The 22124-nt window shown below is 45.9% G+C and overlaps 1 protein-coding gene across 8 annotated transcripts in view; it reads left to right on the top strand.

Annotated features, from left to right (window-relative positions):
* The window catches only part of LOC141259102 (diacylglycerol O-acyltransferase 2-like), a 44548-nt gene that overhangs the window by 13319 nt on the left and 9105 nt on the right, over positions 1–22124 (top strand). For 6 of the 8 annotated variants that reach the window (XM_073674601.1, XM_073674605.1, XM_073674603.1 and 3 more), the window contains 4 exons: positions 60–150; positions 10389–10496; positions 11130–11218; positions 12183–12387. In XM_073674601.1, the coding sequence (XP_073530702.1) occupies positions 60–150; positions 10389–10496; positions 11130–11218; positions 12183–12387 (493 nt within the window). The remainder of the gene's footprint in view (positions 1–59; positions 151–10388; positions 10497–11129; positions 11219–12182; positions 12388–22124) is intronic. The other 2 variants (XM_073674602.1, XM_073674608.1) reach the window with 1 other exon arrangement.

Here is a 22124-nt window from a genome sequence, read left to right as displayed (position 1 = left end):
TCCCCTTAACCCTTGTTTTGATCATTGACGTCTAAGGACTTGTTTTCTGATACTTGCAGAGAGAAGAGAGGCAGAAACACAACTGTTCATACACTGAACTCCTGCAGGCTCTGAGCGTCTTACAATGGATATTGACCTTTTTGCTACTAGGTAAGTAAGATAACATATGTATTAAATCCACTTATCTTTTTAAGTTATTAGTGATAGGTTAGGTGAGGTTTAGTGATAGTGATGGGGTAATCTGAAATCTTGTCTTCAAGTGATTCCGTCACCTAAACATGGTGTCCTATTTTGGCTAATATATAACCTGAGGGTATATCCACACGACTGCATTTTCGGTCCAAGTTCTGTCTGTAAAAAAACCTGACCTCACACAACCAGCGCTTGGACCAATATTATTCAATTCGGCTGTTCACATGAAAGTTTTTTCACATGGACCGAATGTCTGTGTAAAAAAAAAAAAAAAAAAAAAAAAAATTGCACTAGTCTGTTCCGTATTTTCGACGGATGAGACTCGCCTATTGAAATAATACCCTATTACCAAAATAAGGAAACTGCAGACCAATTAAATAATATAAAAACACTAATCTTTATTGTTACATGATTAGTAATTACAAACATTTTTTTAAGTACAAAATAATATAAGGGAGGGAAAGGTAGATTGGAGGAAACTAAGCCCCCTATTCACAAAAACACAAACCCCACATATAAGACCCTATAAATGAACAATGTAGGACAGTCACTGATATGAAGCAAAATAAATATCAATGCAGAAAATGTCTGTTTCTGTTAAACTAATGACTGCAGTCAGTGTTGGTACATGAGAATAAAACAGGAGAAAGGTATCTGAAATAACTATTGGATATGTGCATAAAAGCGTATTGAAGTGTATGGGTGCGCTAAAAAAATTAGATCCCATGAAGATCATCCATATAGCTTCCGATTTTCACAGCTACATTGCAGTTATTAACCAAGGAAACTGTATTTGGTCTGATAAATCTTACTAACTGCTGATGTATAAAAATGAATGAAGAAAAATTGTGGACGATTTTTTTATACGCTTGTGTGAACTTAGCCTAAGATAGGAGACAGTGGACTCCGAGTTATGCGTCTGCTTTATTCATAAGGGGAGCGCCCCTCACCTCATCTTACCCTGCTCACTAGTGACTAATAGCTGCCATGTCTCCGCAATGCATATGTCAGTCACTGTCACTGCCACTGAATGTCAGGAAGAGCGCTCATAAAATCAATCTGCTCAAAAATACCGCAGACTTTTTGCTATGAGTCTGTTTATTTTGCATTGATTGTTGCTAAGCAAATAGCACAATATTTTTGAGCAAATAGTTCTGTGGGTCTCAGAGCCCTTAGGATTTATGTTACCCAAGGACAAGGTTCAGTTTGCTGCCCTAGCAATCTATCCAATTACACTATGATAAAGTGCTTTGTTAATGCCCCCCTAGAACATGTCATCAGGGGGAAAAGTCCACCTAGCCCCACACCTGGTGAACCTCCCCACACCTTGTGGCCCTCCCCACACCTTGTGGACCTCTCCACACCTTGTGGACCTCTCCACACCTTGTGGACCTCTCCACACCTTGTGGACCTCTCCACACCTTGTGGACCTCTCCACACCTTGTGGACCTCTCCACACCTTGTGGACCTCTCCACACCTTGTGGACCTCTCCACACCTTGTGGACTTTCCCACACCTTGTGTACCTTCCCAAACCTGGTGGGCCTCTCCAAACCTGGTGGACCTCTCCAAACCTGGTGGACCTCTCCAAACCTGGTGGACCTCTCCAAACCTGGTGGACCTCTCCAAACCTGGTGGACCTCTCCAAACCTGGTGGACCTCTCCAAACCTGGTGGACCTCTCCAAACCTGGTGGACCTCCCCAAACCTGGTGGACCTCCCCAAACCTGGTGGACCTCCCCACACTATGCTACTCTTGTGCAGATGATTCTGCCAAGAGCATTCTTTGTTTTCCTAACCCATCTAAATATAAGGATGACTATGGATACATTAATGCTACATCTTCGAGGCTCAATTATTATGAAATCATCATTGTCTCAAAAAATGACACAAAATAATCAGCTACAAATATGTTTTGTTGTACCGCAGGTTGTCTGCTATAACACTCATTTGTACAGTGCTTGTGAATCTGTAATAGTGCTGATGACACTCACCCATGTCATGATGGGAGAGAGAAGAACAGTGAGTGCCCTTACTTGTCCAGCTCCTCTCAACCTTGTCTAGAGAGGAGAGACTGGCTCCAATTAACATTGTATTTGGCAATGGGAGATTACTAAAACCTGAGTTAGAAACCCTGCAGGCAGGAACTGCTTCTTATACTCCTCCTGCATCATCAGCGTTTTTCATGGCGGCCTTGATGAAGACGCGGTGTGCTGGAATAAGATGCTTCTGATTAATTAAGAGCAGCACACCTCTTAAAGGATAAGTAGTGTCTGAAAAGTGGCTGGTGCCTCTGTGTATACTTCATCAAAATTTTTTTACTCCAGTCAGGGACTGGAATAAGATTTATGGCATAACATACACCACTGCTCATTATGAATTTGATGAGCGGGGAATAACACGCCAGTTTCTTGGAGCTGGGCAAAAATGACATTAAAATGCCAAAAATCATCAAATTTTAGCACATTTTGGCAATTTTCAAAGTATGTTACCCCAGAATTCTGGTGTAAAAGCTTTTATTAATCAGGGCCATAGTGGAGATATGCTGGTGATATGAAAGCACTATAAAAGGGGTATAATTACTTATTTCTAAAGTAACCCATTACCTCTTATTCCCTCCTGAAAAATGTTTTCATTTCTGAGTAACCCCTAATACTATTACTTAATTTTTCACTGTAATTATCTATATTTTTTGGACTCTAAGATGCGCTTGTGGGTATGTAGCAGTGTTGTGCATGTATCTAGCAGAGCTGTGTGTGTTGTAGCTGAGCTGTGTGTGTATATACAGCAGAGCTGTGTGTATGTACTGTGCATGCAACGGTATTGTGTATATGTATGTGCTGCAGAGTGTGTGTATATAGAGTGTGTGCTGTAAAGCTATATGTGTATAATATACATGCTGCAGACAAACACTAACAATAGATCTACTACCTCCTTATTCTACCCTATTGCATTAAAACTTGTGACTCTTTCTGCTGTCTAAACCGGTCTGTAACTTATAGGGTTAAGGTGTGTCCCGTAGTCTGAAAAATATGGTAGTTTCCCTTCTCTACTGTAAAAGATATTATCACTTCTGTGTACAGCTGAGCACCTGATCAGGGCTTACTGTCCACCTGGATTTCTGGCAATCCTGGATATGGTTTTGATCCTATAACTGCTCTGCACTCTTGAAAACACTGGCATAACTAGAGTCTTCTGGGCACCATGGCAAAATTTAAACCTGGACCACCAAAACCAGCAATCGCTTAGCTGCGAGGACCCCAGTGGTGTTGCAAGAGTCTATGTTCACACCCCCTCCTCCTTCCCATTCCCTGTAAAAATAAATAATACAAATATTCTGTAATGTAGAAGTATCCACGTGCACACAGCAACAAGTCTAGTGGCTAAGTAAAAGTCATACAGTTACTACAAAACAAATACTATAGTGTTACAGAACAAAGCCAACTTCACCAAATACGCCAAAACTGATATTACCAATAATGACAAACAATACTGCCACACCATGACTATATAATACCAGCATATACAATGGTGACTGAATAATACCAGTTATACACAGGCTCTGCAGACCATATATGTGAATATAGTGCAGATAAATCCAGTGACTCAAATGGACATCTACAATAAGGCATTCATTTACTTTTTCTTCTTCATCCATCGCAGGCCGCTATGACTTCTTCCAGCCATGACTTGTGTCTGCAGAATGTGATACACAGATACCTATGACTGATCGCACCCTCCCCACTGCCCCCCCAATCTTAGGCCTCCTTCACACGTCCGTATAAAACACGTATGTGAAAAACCAGTACCGGTGTCATCAATGTTTTCCATCCATGTGTCCATCAGTGTTTTTCCGGTATAGATAAAGAAAGTAATAAATTACAAAGTGTCTCCTATACTTTAAATGTTAAACACGGACATCACATAGATGCCATCCGGGTGTACATGATTTTTACGGACCTATAGACTTGTATTTCCCCTTGTCATCCGTGCTGCCCAAGAAAACAGACCTGTCTCCGTGTGTTTTGCATCGACACACGGTCCCTATAAAAACACGGACATGTGCATAACACCATGGGTTATAAGGGGTCTATATGGTATCCGTGAAAAAAAATGGATACAACACTTACATGCAAAAGAGACGTGTGGAGGAGGCCTTGCACAAATATTATACTGCCGCCCTGGTGCCATACACAGTACTAGTATGTCACTATTATTGCCCCAACAGTAACAATATATCCAAAAATATAATACTATACCCTCGTGATGTTCTTTTGTGCCCCCATCCCTCCACACACAGAGTATAAATTTCTCCCTTTGTGTCCCCAATACAGTAGCAATGCTTATAAAGTATTGTGCAACCCTTTTATAATAGTAAGATTCCTTCACAGGACAGGGATAATACACACAGTGATGTCACAGTATAGGGATAATACACACAGTGATGTCACAGTATAGGGATAATACACACAGTGATGTCACAGTACAGAGATAATACACACAGTGATGTCACAGTACAGGGATAATACACACAGTGATGTCACAGTATACGGATAATACACACAGTGATGTCACAGTATAGGGATAATACACACAGTGATGTCACAGTATAGGGATAATACACACAGTGATGTCAGAGTACAGAGATAATACACACAGTGATGTCACAGTACAGGGATAATAAACACAGTGATGTCACAGTACAGGAACAATAAACACAGTGATGTCACAATACGGGAATAATACGCACAGTTATATCACAGTACAGGGATAATACACACAGTGATGTCACAATACGGGAATAATACACACAGTGATGTCACAGTATAGGGATAATACACCCAGTGATGTCAATGTACAAAGATAATACACCCATTGATGTCACAGTACAGGAATAATATACACAGTGATGTCACAGCACAGTGATAATACACACTGTAATGTCACAGTACAGGGATAATATACACAGTGATGTCACAGTACAGGCATAATATACACAGTGATGTCACAGTACAGGAATAATACACACTGTGATGTCAGAGTACAGAGATAATGTACACAGTGATGTCACCGTACAGAGATATTATACACACAGTGATGTCACAGTACAGAGATATTATACACAGTGATGTCACAGTACAGGGATAATACACACAGTGATGTCACAGTACAGGGATAATACACACAGTGATGTCAGAGTACAGAGATAATACACACAGTGATGTCACAGTACAGGGATCATAAATACAGGGATGTCACAGTATAGATATAATACACACTGTAATGTCACAGTACAGAGATAATATACACAGTGATGTCACAGTACAGGTATAATATACACAGTGATGTCACACTACAGGGATAATATACTCAGTGATGTTAATGAACAGAGATAATACACCCAGTGATGTCACAGTACAGGGATAATATACACAGTGATGTCACAGTACAGGGATAATGCACACTGTGATGTCACAGTACAGGGATAATACACACAGTGATGTCACAGTACAGGGATAATACACACAACGATGTCACAGTACAGGGATAATAAGTACAGGGATGTCACAGTACAGGGATAATATACACAGTGATGTCACAGTGCAGGGATAATATACACAGTGATGTCACAGTACAGGAATAATACACACCGTGATGTCACAGTACAGGGATAATACACACAGTGATGTCACCGTACAGGGATCATAAATACAGGGATGTCACAGTACAGGGATAATACACACAGTGATGTCACAGTACAGGGATAATACAGTGATGTCACAGTATAGATATAATACACACTGTAATGTCACAGTACAGGGATAATATACACAGTGATGTCACACTACAGGGATAATATACACAGTGATGTCAATGTACAGAGATAATACACCCAGTGATGTCAATGTACAGAGATAATACACCCAGTGATGTCAATGTACAGAGATAATACACCCAGTGATGTCAGAGTACAGGGATAATACACCCAGTGATGTCAATGTACAGAGATAATACACCCAGTGATGTCAATGTACAGAGATAATACACCCAGTGATGTCAATGTACAGAGATAATACACCCAGTGATGTCACAGTACAGAGATAATATACACAGTGATGTCACAGTGCAGGGATAATACACACAGTGATGTCACAGTACAGGGATCATAAATACAGGGATGTCACAGTACAGATATGATACACACTGTGATGTAACAGTACAGGGATAATATACACAGTGATGTCACATTACAGGGATAATATATACAGTGATGTCACAGTACAGGGATAATAAACAGTGATTTCACAGTACAGGGATAATATACACAGTGATGTCACACTACAGGGATAATATACACAGTGATGTCAATGTACAGAGATAATACACCCAGTGATGTCACAGTACAGGGATAATAAACACAGTCATTTCACAGTACAGGGATAATACACACAGTGATGTCACAGTACAGGGATAATAAATGCAGGGATGTCACAGTACAGGGATAATACACACTGTGATGTCACAGTACAGGGATAATAAACACAGTCATGTCACAGTACAGAGATAATAAACACAGTGATGTCACAGTACCACAGTACAGGGATAATAAATGCAGGGATGTCACAGTACAGGGATAATACACACTGTGATGTCACAGTACAGAGATAATATACACAATGATGTCACAGTACAGGAATAATATACACAGTGATGTCACACTACAGGGATAATATACACAGTGATGTCACAGTACAGGGATAATATACACAGTGATGACACAGTGATGTCACACTACAGGGATAATATACACAGTGATGTCAATGTACAGAGATAATACACCCAGTGATGTCAATGTACAGAGATAATACACCCAGTGATGTCAGAGTACAGGGATAATACACCCAGTGATGTCAATGTACAGAGATAATACACCCAGTGATGTCAATGTACAGAGATAATACACCCAGTGATGTCAATGTACAGAGATAATACACCCAGTGATGTCACAGTACAGAGATAATATCCACAGTGATGTCACAGTGCAGGGATAATACACACAGTGATGTCACAGTACAGGGATCATAAATACAGGGATGTCACAGTACAGATATGATACACACTGTGATGTAACAGTAGAGGGATAATATACACAGTGATGTAACATTACAGGGATAATATATACAGTGATGTCACAGTACAGGGATAATAAACAGTGATTTCACAGTACAGGGATAATATACACAGTGATGTCACACTACAGGGATAATATACACAGTGATGTCAATGTACAGAGATAATACACCCAGTGATGTCACAGTACAGGGATAATAAACACAGTCATTTCACAGTACAGGGATAATACACACAGTGATGTCACAGTACAGGGATAATAAATGCAGGGATGTCACAGTACAGGGATAATACACACTGTGATGTCACAGTACAGGGATAATACACACTGTGATGTCACAGTACAGGGATAATAAACACAGTCATGTCACAGTACAGAGATAATAAACACAGTGATGTCACAGTACCACAGTACAGGGATAATAAATGCAGGGATGTCACAGTACAGGGATAATACACACTGTGATGTCACAGTACAGAGATAATATACACAATGATGTCACAGTACAGGAATAATATACACAGTGATGTCACACTACAGGGATAATATACACAGTGATGTCACAGTACAGGGATAATATACACAGTGATGACACAGTGATGTCACAGTACAGGGATAATAAACACAGTGATTTCACAGTACAGGGATAATATACACAGTGATGTCACAGTACAGGGATAATACACACAGTGATGTCAATGTACAGAGATAATACACCCAGTGATGTCACAGTACAGGGATAATAAACACAGTCATGTCACAGTACAGGGATAATAAATACAGTCATGTCACAGTACAGGGATAATAAACACAGTCATGTCACAGTACAGGGATAATAAACACAGTCATTTCACAGTACAGGGATAATGCACGCAGTGATGTCACAGTACAGGGATAATATACACAGTGATGTCACAGTACAGGGACAATACACACAGTGATGTCACAGTACAGGGACAATACACACAGTGATGTCACAGTAAAGGGACAATGCACACAGTGATCTCACTGTACAGAGATAATACACACAGTGATGTCAATGTACAGAGATAATACACACAGTGATGTCAATGACCAGAGATAATACACCCAGTGATGTCAATGACCAGAGATAATACACCCAGTGATGTCAATGTACAGAGATAATACACCCAGTGATGTCACAGTACAGGGATAATACACACAGTGTTGTCACTGTACAGGCATAATACACACAGTGATGTCACTGTACAGGGATAATACACACAGTGATGTCACTGTACAGAGATAATACACCCAGTGATGTCACTGTACAGAGATAATACACCCAGTGATGTCACAGTACAGGGATAATACACACAGTGATGTCAATGTACAGGGATAATACACACTGTGATGTCACAGTACAGAGATAATACACCCAGTGATGTCAATGTACAGAGATAATACACCCAGTGATGTCAATGTACAGAGATAATACACCCAGTGATGTCACAGTACAGGGATAATACACACAGTGATGTCACTGTGCAGGGATAATACACACAGTGATGTCACTGTACAGGGATAATACACCCAGTGATGTCAATGTACAGAGATAATACACCCAGTGATGTCACAGTACAGGGATAATACACACTGTGATGTCACAGTACAGGGATAATACACACTGTGATGTCACAGTACAGGGATAATACACACTGTGATGTCACAGTACAGGGATAATACACACTGTGATGTCACAGTACAGGGATAATACACACTGTGATGTCACAGTACAGGGATAATACACACTGTGATGTCACAGTACAGGGATAATACACACTGTGATGTCACAGTACAGGGATAATAAACACAGTCATGTCACAGTACAGGGATAGTAAACACGGTCATGTCACAGTACATGAATAATACACACGGTCATGTCACAGTACAGGGATAATACACACGGTCATGTCACAGTACAGGGATAATACACACAGTGATGTCACAGTACAGAAATAATATACACAGTGATGTCACATTACAGGGATATTACACACAGTGATGTCACAGTACAGGGACAATATACACAGTGATGTCACAGTACAGGGATAATACACACAGTGATGTCACAGTACAGAGATAATACACCCAGTGATGTCAATGTACAGAGATAATACACCCAGTGATGTCACAGTACAGGGATAATACACACAGTGATGTCACATACAGGGATAATACACACAGTGATGACACCAGGCATTAAAAAAACAGCCCACCCCTCATCTGTCACTGCTTCCATTATGGAGTGGCTCTGTCCTCCTCCTTCTCCCAGCAAATGCAGTGTAATGCGGTGATGTCATTTCACCAGGAGTGATGGGACGCCGACGTCCTCTGCTGCCGCAGGCTTTTGATAGGCGAGCTGCTTGCAGAGTTGGTGTGGCGCAGGGAGTCTGGGGCTCTCTGCTCCATAATAGGTTTCAGTTGCATCCGAGGACAAACATTGAATATAGCGCTGACCCTGGTGGGCCACCTCTGCTGCACCATAGGTCGCGGTTGCACTCCTGGGAATGCGAACCTGCCACCCCAGCTTGAAAGAAATATCACTTCATGTTGGGATTGGTCTCCTCTTATTATATGGCTAATCCCTTTATAGCATGCTGATTATAGTGGATGCCCAGCATGTATGAACTCAATGACCTATTGATGTCAATGATTGCTGTGTCTTGGTTAATTTTCCCTGTACTTACGCTGCACGCGATCGGCTTGTCTTTGAGGGACCCGCAATTAAAAAATTGGCCAAATCAGGCTCAGTGGATTGTTTCATACCTATTATAGGGCTTCCTCACAATTTTTGCCTATTAATAGGATAGGGGACAACGATCCACAGATCATTAGCACAGGAGGGGTTCTCGGCTCCATTCCACCTCATTCCATAACCGTACTGAGAACTTTGAATGGAGCAATGTTACGGCATGCACGGTGCTGCCATTCAATGTCGGGCTGGCAGAATCGGCTGAGAGCTGGGCTGTAACGCTATTATCGGCGCTTGTGATTAATCCTACTTTCAGGCCTTTCTAGTAAAGACTTTTATTGTATTTTCAGGTCCGGTGTGTGCTCTCCTGATCAGCTGGGTTATATACAGCAAGCTATGGCCAGCGTTTGTCATGTACATCATCTGGATGATCTCTGATCGGAAAACTCCAGAAAGAGGTACGCTGGTCACTAGTGCTCTCAATATAACACAATAGTTGGAGAAACAAGGTGTAAGAGCCGAGGTGTAATACCAATATACAAAATATCATTGTCAAGTGGCTCCAAAATTAATTTTCATTTTACAAATATTTGCCCACATTTAGTCGATCTCCTTGAAACAAAACTTCAGTATGCCTGAAGTCAGACTTTCAGGTGCACAGGCACTCGGTGCACCCTTAGTGTCACCAAACAGTTCATTGTACCTTCCACCTACTTGTTTTCCATCTAAATCACTGTTTTTTGCCAGAAAAAGGTATAGTTGGAAAACAAGCAGGTGGGAAGGTGCACAGAACTATTTGGCTACACCAAGGGTGCACCTAGCACCTAAACTCCTTACTAAGATTTTTTAGTGCTAAGCATGGAAAAAGAAAATCACATGTGCTTGGTTTGAACAGTCATTTTGTGCTGATGGATTCCTTTTAAGTCTTGTCTACAGATCATATGAAAAGTGGTTGTACAGGACCTGAAAAAAGTATCTAGAATTTTCCAGAAACAGCGCCATGTCGGTCGTTGGGCTGTGTGTGGTATTGCCGCTCATCATCATTCCCCAATGTTTATTTTAACAATTAAACACGTTAACAAATCTTCTAGTTCTTGCCTCAATTGCAGGTGGACGGAGGTCGCTTTGGATGAGTAAATGGACCATGTGGAAACATTTTAGAGATTATTTCCCTATAAAGGTGGGTGTGGACTGTATGTGCTTATGTTGTGCAGTAAGAAACAAAAAAAACTAGAAGTTGAATTATACTCTTTTCTATTGTGGCATTGATTATGAACCGTGCAGATGTTGACATTGGAGTACAGTAAGCGCACACGACGTCCTTTAGATGCCAGGATAACCGCCGTGTTTTGTTAGAGGAAGACGCTTCAGGAAAACGTCGGCAATGTTTTTCCTGATGTGTCCTTTTTGGCGTCCTTTGTGTCATTTTTTGTGACTGCTTTCTTTTTTACAATACGCATATCAGAGTGAGCAGCTTCCAAGCTGAACTTACCTGAAGAATGGTCCGCTCACTTCTGTCAACGGCTTTGCGGCTTTCGAAACCTTAAGTGGTTAAAAGAAGCTCAAAAAGGCGAACATATGTGCTGCAAGTCATTTTACATTCCTATGTATATCTGCATTATTTTAGCCTTTTTTTAAGTGCTATTTCAGGCAGGTTCAGAGCGGACGTGCCTGAAAAAGACATTGTGTGCACATAGCCTTAAAGTGGTTCCGAACTACAGCAGTACTTCTACATTATGTCTCACCAGTCCCAACATCAATGCAGAACAGGTCACGCTGTGGTAAGGGCCCACCGTAGCTGCCCTCTACTGCATAGGACTCACATATTTCCACCTATACTGAATGAAAGGGTCACATTTAATAGGAAATTGTACTCAAAAATAAGGGCTTTAATTCTACATGCCCTGGTAAGGTCTTCCTTCTAAAAGGACCCACTAATATTATGTTATGGGCCCCCAAAAATGCTTAAAGATTAATGTGTTCCCTTTCAATTCCAAAGTAAGATTGTACTGTGTATCACAAATGGCTTCAGGTTTCAAACGTTATCTGATAATCTTTTTGCTTTATTGCTATAAATGGTTTTATTACACTGATTATTACGCAAAATGGAAATGAACCTTAACGATGTCTATTTTCACTTCCAGCTCCATAAAACTACAGATCTGGACCCGGCACTCAACTATATATTTGCCTACCATCCTCACGGCATCATGAGCTTTGGAGCTTTCTGTAACTTCGGCACAGATAGTACTGGATTTTCACACATCTTTCCCAGTTTGAAGCCACACTTGACCACATTAGCAGGAAATTTTAAGGTGCCTTTATACCGAGATTACCTACTGGCTGCAGGTAAATGTACCACGCTGAGCGCCGTGATGAAATGCATTTCAAAGCCTAATTCCATTCCAAACTTACCATAGGTCTATCTCGTACAGCACGGGTCAGCATAGTGGCTCAGTGGTCAGCCTTGCAGCGCTGGGTTCAAATCCCACCAAGGACGACATCTGCAAGGAGTTTGTATGTTCTCCCCATGTTTGTGTGGGTTTCCTCCGGTTTCCTCCCACACTAGGGAATGTAAATTGTGAGCCCTAGTGGAGACATTGCCCATAATCTCTGTAAAGTGCTGTGGAATTAATGGCGCTATATAAGTGAGTAAAATAAATAAATAAATACATGTGTATATAGCAATAAACTTGGCACTCAAAGGATATGAACTAGAGTAATTTTAATAGCAGTACAAGATGTTGGACTGCTATTAAAATTACTCTAGTTCATATCCTTTGAGTGCCAAGTTTATTGCTATATATGCTTATGGTGTTGGATCCTATTTGAGCACCTATATCAGTAGTGTCACGGTTTTGCTCTCTATCTCATACATGTAGACCATACGTGTCAAACTCCGGTCCGTGGGCCATATGTGGCCCTCAAGGTGATTATATTTGGGCCGCGACACCAGAACCACCGCCCCTATGTGGACAATCATTGTGTATGGGGACTATGTGGGGCCATTATTCTGTATGGAGGACTATGTGGGGTCCATTATTCTGTATGGAGGACTATGTGGGGCCCATTATTCTGTATGGAGGACTATGTGGGGCCCATTATTCTGTATGGAGGACTATGTAGGGCCCATTATTCTGTATGGAGGACTATGTGGGGCCCATTATTCTGTATGGAGGACTATGTGGGGCCCATTCTGTATGGAGGACTATGTGGGGCCCATTATTCTGTATGGAGGACTATGTGGGGCCCATTATTCTGTATGGAGGACTATGTGGGGCCCATTATTCTGTATGGAGGACTATGTGGGGCCCATTCTGTATGGAGGACTATGTGGGGCCCATTATTCTGTATGGAGGACTATGTGGGGCCCATTATTCTGTATGGAGGACTATGTGGGGCCCATTATTCTGTATGGAGGACTATGTGGGGCCATTATACTGTATGGAGGACTATGTGGGGTCCATTATTCTGTATGGAGGACTATGTGGGGCCCATTATTCTGTATGGAGGACTATGTGGGGCCCATTATTCTGTATGGAGGACTATGTGGGGCCCATTATTCTGTATGGAGGACTATGTGGGGCCCATTATTCTGTATGGAGGACTATGTGGGGCCATTATACTGTATGGAAGACTATGTGGGGCCATTATACTGTATGGAGGACTATGTGGGGCCCATTATTCTGTATGGAGGACTATGTGGGGCCCATTATTCTGTATGGAGGACTATGTGGGACCCATTATTCTGTATGGAGGACTATGTGGGGCCCATTATTCTGTATGGAGGACTATGTGGGGCCCATTATTCTGTATGGAGGACTATGTGGGGCCCATTATTCTGTATGGAGGACTATGTGGGGCCCATTATTCTGTATGGAGGACTATGTGGGGCCCATTATTCTGTATGGAGGACTATGTGGGGCCCATTATTCTGTATGGAGGACTATGTGGGGCCCATTATTCTGTATGGAGGACTATGTGGGGCCCATTATTCTGTATGGAGGACTATGTGGGGCCCATTATTCTGTATGGAGGACTATGTGGGGCCCATTATTCTGTATGGAGGACTATGTGGGGCCCATTATTCTGTATGGAGGACTATGTGGGGCCCATTATTCTGTATGGAGGACTATGTGGGGCCATTATACTGTATGGAGGACTATGTGGGTGTAGCGTCGGCGTCCCTGCCTCCTGCTAGGCAGGGACGCCGTTCCCCTCACCTCTCCGCTCCGTGCCCGGCGTCCTCCTCCCGCTCTGCTGGCAGCGCGCGCTGCTTCCCGGTCACTGTGCTTAGGGCGCGCGCGCCTCTCTCTTAAAGGCGCCGCGCGCGCCGTCCTAAGGAGTCCCCGGCAAATGGCCGGAGGATCTCACCATATATTAAGGCACCTCCTCCAAAATGGAGGTGCCCGAGCAATGTTGTTGCAAAGCCTTTCAACTCTGCTTCAGCCCTCAGGTCCCGTTGCCAGCTTGTTTTCCAGTGCTGTCTACCTGCTTGCAATCCTGCGGTCCGACAGTCTGCCAACCAGCATCAACCAGTCTGTCTATGGATCAGTCCGCTCGCGGACCAGGAAGCACCTGCCAGATACCTGCCTGATACCTGCCTGCCTGCCAGCCTGTCCAGAGACTCTTACCCGCTCACCTGGGAGCGCTCACCTGCTACCCCTCTGCTAGCCTACCTGGAGGCTTAGCCGTCACTTGCTGTGACCACCTGCCTGTCCAGAGACTCTTATCCTGCTGTCACTTGCCGTGACCACCTGCCTGTCGAGAGACTCTTACCCTGCTGTCACTTGCCGTGACCACCCGCCTGTCTAGAGACTCTTAACCTGCTGTCACTTGCCGTGACCTCCTGCCCTTCTACCCAGAGACTGTCCCTGTCACTTGACGTGACTGCCTGCCCGCTTTCCCTGGGAGCCACGCGCTTCCTTACGAGGACTGCCCCTTTGTATAGTAGCTCAGAGGTTCCACCTCCCAGACCCGTTACAGTTTGCTCGGGCCATGGAACCCGGTGGCACCCAAACTCCCTCGCTGTCGGACCTATGCCATGAACTGTTCCGTCAGAGGTCCCAACAGGAGTCCATCCTGAGCCACCTGCGTAGTGTTAACTCCCGCCTGGACACACTGACTACCTCTTCGGGACCTGCTTCCAGTCGCACGACTCCTACCCCGGCAGCGTCGCTGCCCATCAATACCATGGCATCCCTTCCCGGTCCCCGCCTTTCCGCTCCGCCTCGTTTTAGTGGAGATCCCGGTCAGGCATGGGGCTTCATTAACCAGTGCACCCTGCACTTCGAACTTTTGGCATACCAGTTCACCACTGACCGAGCCAAGGTGGCCTTCATCATGTCCCATCTCACTGAGGAGGCACTGGCTTGGATAAATCCTCTATGGGAGAGAGGAGACCCCCTGGTATCCAACCTGCCAGCCTTTCTCACGGCCTTCCGGAAAGTCTTCGACGAACCAGGACGAAAAACCTCATCCGCCTCATCTCTGCTATGCCTCCGTCAAGGGAGTCTCACCGTGGGCCAATATGCCATACGGTTCCGTACCCTTGCTTCCGAGCTTGCCTGGGATAATGAGGCACTGGTTTCCGTCTTCTGGGAGGGCCTGTCCGGCCGGATTAAAGATGAACTTGCCGGTCGGGACATTCCTACCACTCGATGACTTAGTGACACTTGCCACCCGGATTGACATCCGGTTCCAGGAGCGCACCAAAGAGGTCACCCGTGAGAGCAGGTTTCCACGCCTTGCTCCTACTTTTCTGAATCCCGTCTCTTCCTCTGTAACTCCCCGGGCGCACTCGCCAGAGCCCATGCTGGTCAACCAAACCAAGATGGTCAAAACCCGTCAAGAGTCTCGCCGTGCCGAGGGGAGCTGTTTCTACTGCGGTAGTAAGGAGCACCGGATCCGTTCCTGCTCGGAGAGGTCGGGAAACGCCTGTGTCTAGGATCGCTCAGAGAGGTCGTCCTAGACAAAAATAAATCCTCTCCTTCTCTGATGCTGTCGGTCTCTATCATCTGCGGGGAGAACCGTTACTTTGAACTTGCTCAACTTGATTCTGGATCTGCCGGAAATCTCATTTCTCAGTCCCTGGTAGAGAAATACTGCATTCCCACCAAACCTCTGGCTGTACCCTTATCTGTCGCCTCCGTGGATGGGGGTCTCTTACCACATTCCATCCAACTCATCACCGAATCCATAACTCTGCAGGTGGGAATGCTGCACTCTGAGAGCATTTTCTGCCTGAACTCTCTCACTTCCTCTTGCTAGGCCTACCTTGGCTCCAGAGACATGCACCCGTGCTTGATTGGCAGACCGGAGAAGTTCTTCGCTGGGGGCAGGACTGCCATAAGACTTGTTTAGTTCCCGTTCGTCCTGCCCATCCTTCTCCTACCCCAGCCAACGTACCCGGCCTACCGGTTCCCTATTGGTCTTATGCGGACGTCTTTAACAAAAGAGAAGCAGAGACATTACCCCCTCATAGACCATACGATTGCCCAATCGACCTGATACCCGGCGCTACTCCTCCCCGTGGGCGTATTTACCCTTTGTCCGCTGCTGAAACCCGGTCCATGTCTGAATATATCGAGGAGAATCTGGCCCGGGGTTTTATCCGGAAATCTACCACCCGGCGGGAGCAGGCTTCTTCTTCGTCAAAAAGAAAGACGGCTCACTCCGTCCCTGTATAGACTATAGAGGCCTTAACCAGATCACGGTGAAAAATAAATACCCCCTTCCGCTCATTCCTGAATTATTTGACCGTCTGAGGGGTGCTAGAATCTTCACCAAGCTGGATCTCCGTGGGGCGCATAACCTGGTCCGTATCCGTCAGGGGGATGAATGGAAGACGGCATTCAACACCCGGGACGGCCACTATGAATACCTCGTAATGCCCTTCGGTCTCTGTAATGCTCCCGCCGTCTTTCAAGAGTTGGTCAATGACATCTTCCGTGACCTTCTCTACTCCTGGGTGGTGGTGTACCTGGACGACATCTTGGTCTTCTCTCCGGATCTTCCCACACACCGGAGGGACGTTCGTCAGGTCCTGCTCAGGCAGAACCACCTCTACGCAAAATATGAGAAGTGCCTCTTTGAGCAGACCTCGCTTCCGTTTCTGGGCTACATAATCTCTCAGACCGGCCTACGAATGGATCCTGAGAAACTGTCTGCCATCCAGAAGTGGCCCCGACCGGAGGGGTTGAAGGCTATTCAGCGGTTCCTGGGCTTCGCCAACTACTACCGCCTCTTCATTCCGCACTTCTCTTCCCGGACTGCCCCTATCTCTGCGCTCACCCATAAGGGCGCTAATCCCAAAGAATGGCCGCCCGAAGCAGAGGAGGCCTTCCTTTCCTTGAAACAAGCTTTCTCCTCCGCCCCTGTGCTGCATCGTCCGGACGGCAACAAACCATTCTTCCTAGAAGTAGACGCTTCCTCCTCCGGAGCCGGAGCGGTACTCACCCAAAAGTCATCTTCCGGAAGAATGGTAACCTGCGGCTTCTTCTCCAAACTCTTCTCCTCTTCTGAGCGCAATTATTCTATAGGAGACCGAGAATTATTAGCCATTAAGCTGGCACTGGAGGAATGGCGTTACCTGCTCGAGGGGGCTCTTCACCCGGTAATAATTTACACGGACCACAAGAACTTGGCTTACCTCCAGCGTGCCCAGAGACTTAACCCGCGCCAAGCGCGGTGGTCCTTGTTCTTCGCCCGCTTTGATTTCATTCTTCATTTTCGCTGATGCCTTGTCCCAATCCTTTTTGGTCTCTGATCTAGAGGAGGAGCCTAAGCACATCATCGACCCCGCCAAAGTAATGCAGGTGGCCCCCGTGAATCTAAATCGTCTTCCACCCGGTAAGACGTTCGTAACAGTACCTGATCGTGAGAAGGTCCTACACTGGGGACATTCGTCTAAGCTAGCTGGCCATGCTGGTCAGAAAAAGACCATCCAGCTTATTACCCGGCATTACTGGTGGCCTACCCTGCACAAGGACGTAATAGACTTTGTTTCAGCCTGTGCGTCCTGCGCCCGCAACAAGGTTCCTAGACACCTGCCAGCCGGCCGCCTCCTGCCTCTTCCTGTACCTGCTGCCCCGTGGCAGCATATAGCCATAGACTTTATAACGGACCTCCCTGTCTCTGCCGGTTGTACGGTCATTTGGGTGGTCGCTGACCGCTTTTCTAAGATGGCTCACTTCATTCCCCTGCCGGGTCTCCCGTCTGCATCTGAGTTGGCTAAAGACTTTATCCATCATATTTTCCGTCTTCATGGTCTTCCTCTCCACATCGTATCTGATTGAGGAGTTCAGTTCACCTCTCGCTTCTGGCGAGCCATGTGTAAATTGCTGGGGGTCACCTTGGACTTCTCTTCTGCTTATCACCCACAGTCCAATGGTCAAGTAGAGCGGATCAACCAAATTTTAACCAGTTACCTCCGGCACTTTGTTAATGCTCACCATTCCGACTGGGTGGATCTTTTACCGTGGGCCGAATTTTCCTACAATAATCACGAGAGCGAATCTTCCTCCAAATCCCCGTTTTTTATAGTCTACGGTCAGCATCCTCGGATCCCGTTTCCCGTCTCCACCTCGGTGGACAATCCGGCTGCGGAATCTCTTGTTAGCGAATTTTCCTCCATTTGGGAAAGTACCAGATCCGCACTTCTTCAGTCATCCGAGCGGATGAAAAAACAGGCTGACAAAAGACGTCTGGATCCGCCACAATTCCATCCTGGAGATAAAGTCTGGCTCTTGTCCAAATATGTCCGGCTCAAGATTCCTTCCTACAAGTTAGGGCCTCGGTTCATCGGCCCACTGGAAGTTATCAAACAAATCAACCCGGTGGCCAATAAATTGAAACTCCCGGCCAACTTGCGGATCCCTAACTCCTTCCATGTATCTCTACTCAAACCCGTTGTACTTAACTCTTTTTCCAAGTCTACAGGTACGCCTCCTGCTCCGGTTTCCGCTGAAAACGAGTTTGAGGTAGAGAACATTCTGGCCACCAAAAGGGTAAGAGGAAAGACCTTTTTTCTAGTGGATTGGAAGGGGTTTGGTCCTGAGGAGAGAACGTGGGAGCCCCGGGAGAACATCCATGCCCCTCTCATCCTTGATAAATTTCTCTCTGGCCTAAAAAAGGGGGGGCCTAAAGGGGGGGGTACTGTAGCGTCAGCGTCCCTGCCTCCTGCTAGGCAGGGACGCCGTTCTCCTCACCTCTCCGCTCCGTGCCCGGCGTCCTCCTCCCGCTCTGCTGGCAGCGCGCGCTGCTTCCCGGTTACTGTGCTTAGGGCGCGCGCGCGCGCTCCCTCTCTCTTGAAGGGGCCGCACGCGCCGTCCTAAGGAGTCCCCGGCCAATGGCTGGAGGATCTCACCATATATAAGGCACCTCCTCCAAAATGGAGGTGCCCAAGCAATGTTGTTGCAAAGCCTTTCAACTCTGCTTCAGCCCTCAGGTCCCGTTGCCAGCTTGTTTTCCAGTGCTGTCTACCTGCTTGCAATCCTGCGGTCCGACAGTCTGCCTACCAGCATCTGCCAGTCTGTCTATGGATCAGTCCGCCCGCGGACCAGGAAGCACCTGCCTGATACCTGCCTGCCTGCCAGCCTGTCCTGAGACTCTTACCCGCTCACCTGGGAGCGCTCACCTGCTACCCGCCTGCTAGCCTACCTGGAGGCTTAGCCGTCACTTGCTGTGACCACCTGCCTGTCCAGAGACTCTTATCCTGCTGTCACTTGCCGTGACCACATGCCTGTCGAGAGACTCTTACCCTGCTGTCACTTTCCGTGACCCCCCGCCTATCAAGAGACTGTCCCCGTCACTTGCCGTGACCTCCTGCCCTTCTACCCAGAGACTGTCCCTGTCACTTGACGTGACTGCCTGCCCGCTTTCCCTGGGAGCCACGCGCTTCCTTACAAGGACTGCCCCTTTGTATAGTAGCTCAGAGGTTCCACCTCCCAGACCCGTTACAGTGGGGCCCATTATTCTGTATGGAGGACTATGTGGGGCCCATTATTCTGTATGGAGGACTATGTGGGGCCCATTATTCTGTATGGAGGACTATGTGGGGCCCATTATTCTGTATGGAGGACTATGTGGGGCCCATTATTCTGTATGGAGGACTATGTGGGGCCCATTATTCTGTATGGAGGACTATGTGGGGCCCATTATTCTGTATGGAGGACTATGTGGGGCCCATTATTCTCTATGGAGGACTATGTGGGGCCCATTATTCTGTATGGAGGACTATGTGGGGCCCATTATTCTGTATGGAGGACTATGTGGGGCCCATTATTCTGTATGGAGGACTATGTGGGGCCCATTATTCTGTATGGAGGACTATGTGGGGCCCATTATTCTGTATGGAGGACTATGTGGGGCCCATTATTCTGTATGGAGGACTATGTGGGGCCCATTATTCTGTATGGAGGACTATGTGGGGCCCATTATTCTGTATGGAGGACTATGTGGGGCCCATTATTCTGTATGGAGGACTATGTGGGGCCCATTATTCTGTATGGAGGACTATGTGGGGCCCATTATTCTGTATGGAGGACTATGTGGGGCCCATTATTCTGTATGGAGGACTATGTGGGGCCCATTATTCTGTATGGAGGACTATGTGGGGCCCATTATTCTGTATGGAGGACTATGTGGGGCCCATTATTCTGTATGGAGGACTATGTGGGGCCCACTCTTCTGTATGGAGGACTATGTGGGGCCCACTCTTCTGTATGGAGGACTATGTGGGGCCCACTCTTCTGTATGGAGGACTATGTGGGGCCCACTCTTCTGTATGGAGGACTATGTGGGGCCCACTCTTCTGTATGGAGGACTATGTGGGGCCCACTCTTCTGTATGGAGGACTATGTGGGGCCCACTCTTCTGTATGGAGGACTATGTGGGGCCCACTCTTCTGTATGGAGGACTATGTGGGGCCCACTCTTCTGTATGGAGGACTATGTGGGGCCCACTCTTCTGTATGGAGGACTATGTGGGGCCCACTCTTCTGTATGGAGGACTATGTGGGGCCCACTCTTCTGTATGGAGGACTATGTGGGGCCCACTCTTCTGTATGGAGGACTATGTGGGGCCCACTCTTCTGTATGGAGGACTATGTGGGGCCCACTCTTCTGTATGGAGGACTATGTGGGGCCCACTCTTCTGTATGGAGGACTATGTGGGGCCCACTCTTCTGTATGGAGGACTATGTGGGGCCCACTCTTCTGTATGGAGGACTATGTGGGGCCCACTCTTCTGTATGGAGGACTATGTGGGGCCCACTCTTCTGTATGGAGGACTATGTGGGGCCCACTCTTCTGTATGGAGGACTATGTGGGGCCCACTCTTCTGTATGGAGGACTATGTGGGGCCCACTCTTCTGTATGGAGGACTATGTGGGGCCCACTCTTCTGTATGGAGGACTATGTGGGGCCCACTCTTCTGTATGGAGGACTATGTGGGGCCCACTCTTCTGTATGGAGGACTATGTGGGGCCCACTCTTCTGTATGGAGGACTATGTGGGGCCCACTATATTTAATACTGGTTGTGCCGACGGCTTTGTCCAAGTTTTTCATTTTGGCCTTCTGTGTGTTTGAGTTTGACATCCCTAATGTAGACTGAGCAGGAAGAAATGACCAGAACCGTCATTTTCTCTCAGTTAGACATGAACATCCTCCATCACATTCTCCTCTGCTCCAAAGTGGCTGCAGCAGAACGATATATGGAGCGTTCTGTAGAAAGTCTGGACCAGGGGAGGCTTGGTTCAGACTTTCCACCACTTGTCTCTGTGGCGGCCTTTTTGAAGAAGAGACGAACAGGCACCCAACTAATAGAGGGCTGTGGTGGTTCCAGAACACAGGTATCATGACTATATTGGAAATGAGTGGTCACATTTATGTTTGCAGAGTAGGGTCGCTTTAAAGAAATAAATAATGTGGTCACCTTAAATTTATCTCCTATTGCAAGGATTTATTTGCAATGTTTTAAGGCAATAAAAAATGTTTTGTACAATGTTATCTCAGATGGCACGGTTGCACTTTAGTACCAAGTTTTGCTTATTTCTGGTAATTCACAGCTTATATTAATTGCAAAT

This window comes from Phyllobates terribilis, unplaced genomic scaffold, assembly GCF_046119375.1.
Source record: "Phyllobates terribilis strain yellow unplaced genomic scaffold, ASM4611937v1 Scaffold_3__8_contigs__length_932513732, whole genome shotgun sequence".
Classification (NCBI taxonomy): domain Eukaryota; kingdom Metazoa; phylum Chordata; class Amphibia; order Anura; family Dendrobatidae; genus Phyllobates; species Phyllobates terribilis.
The sequence above is the reverse complement of the archived record's forward strand: the minus strand, read 5'-3'. Positions and strand labels throughout refer to the sequence as shown.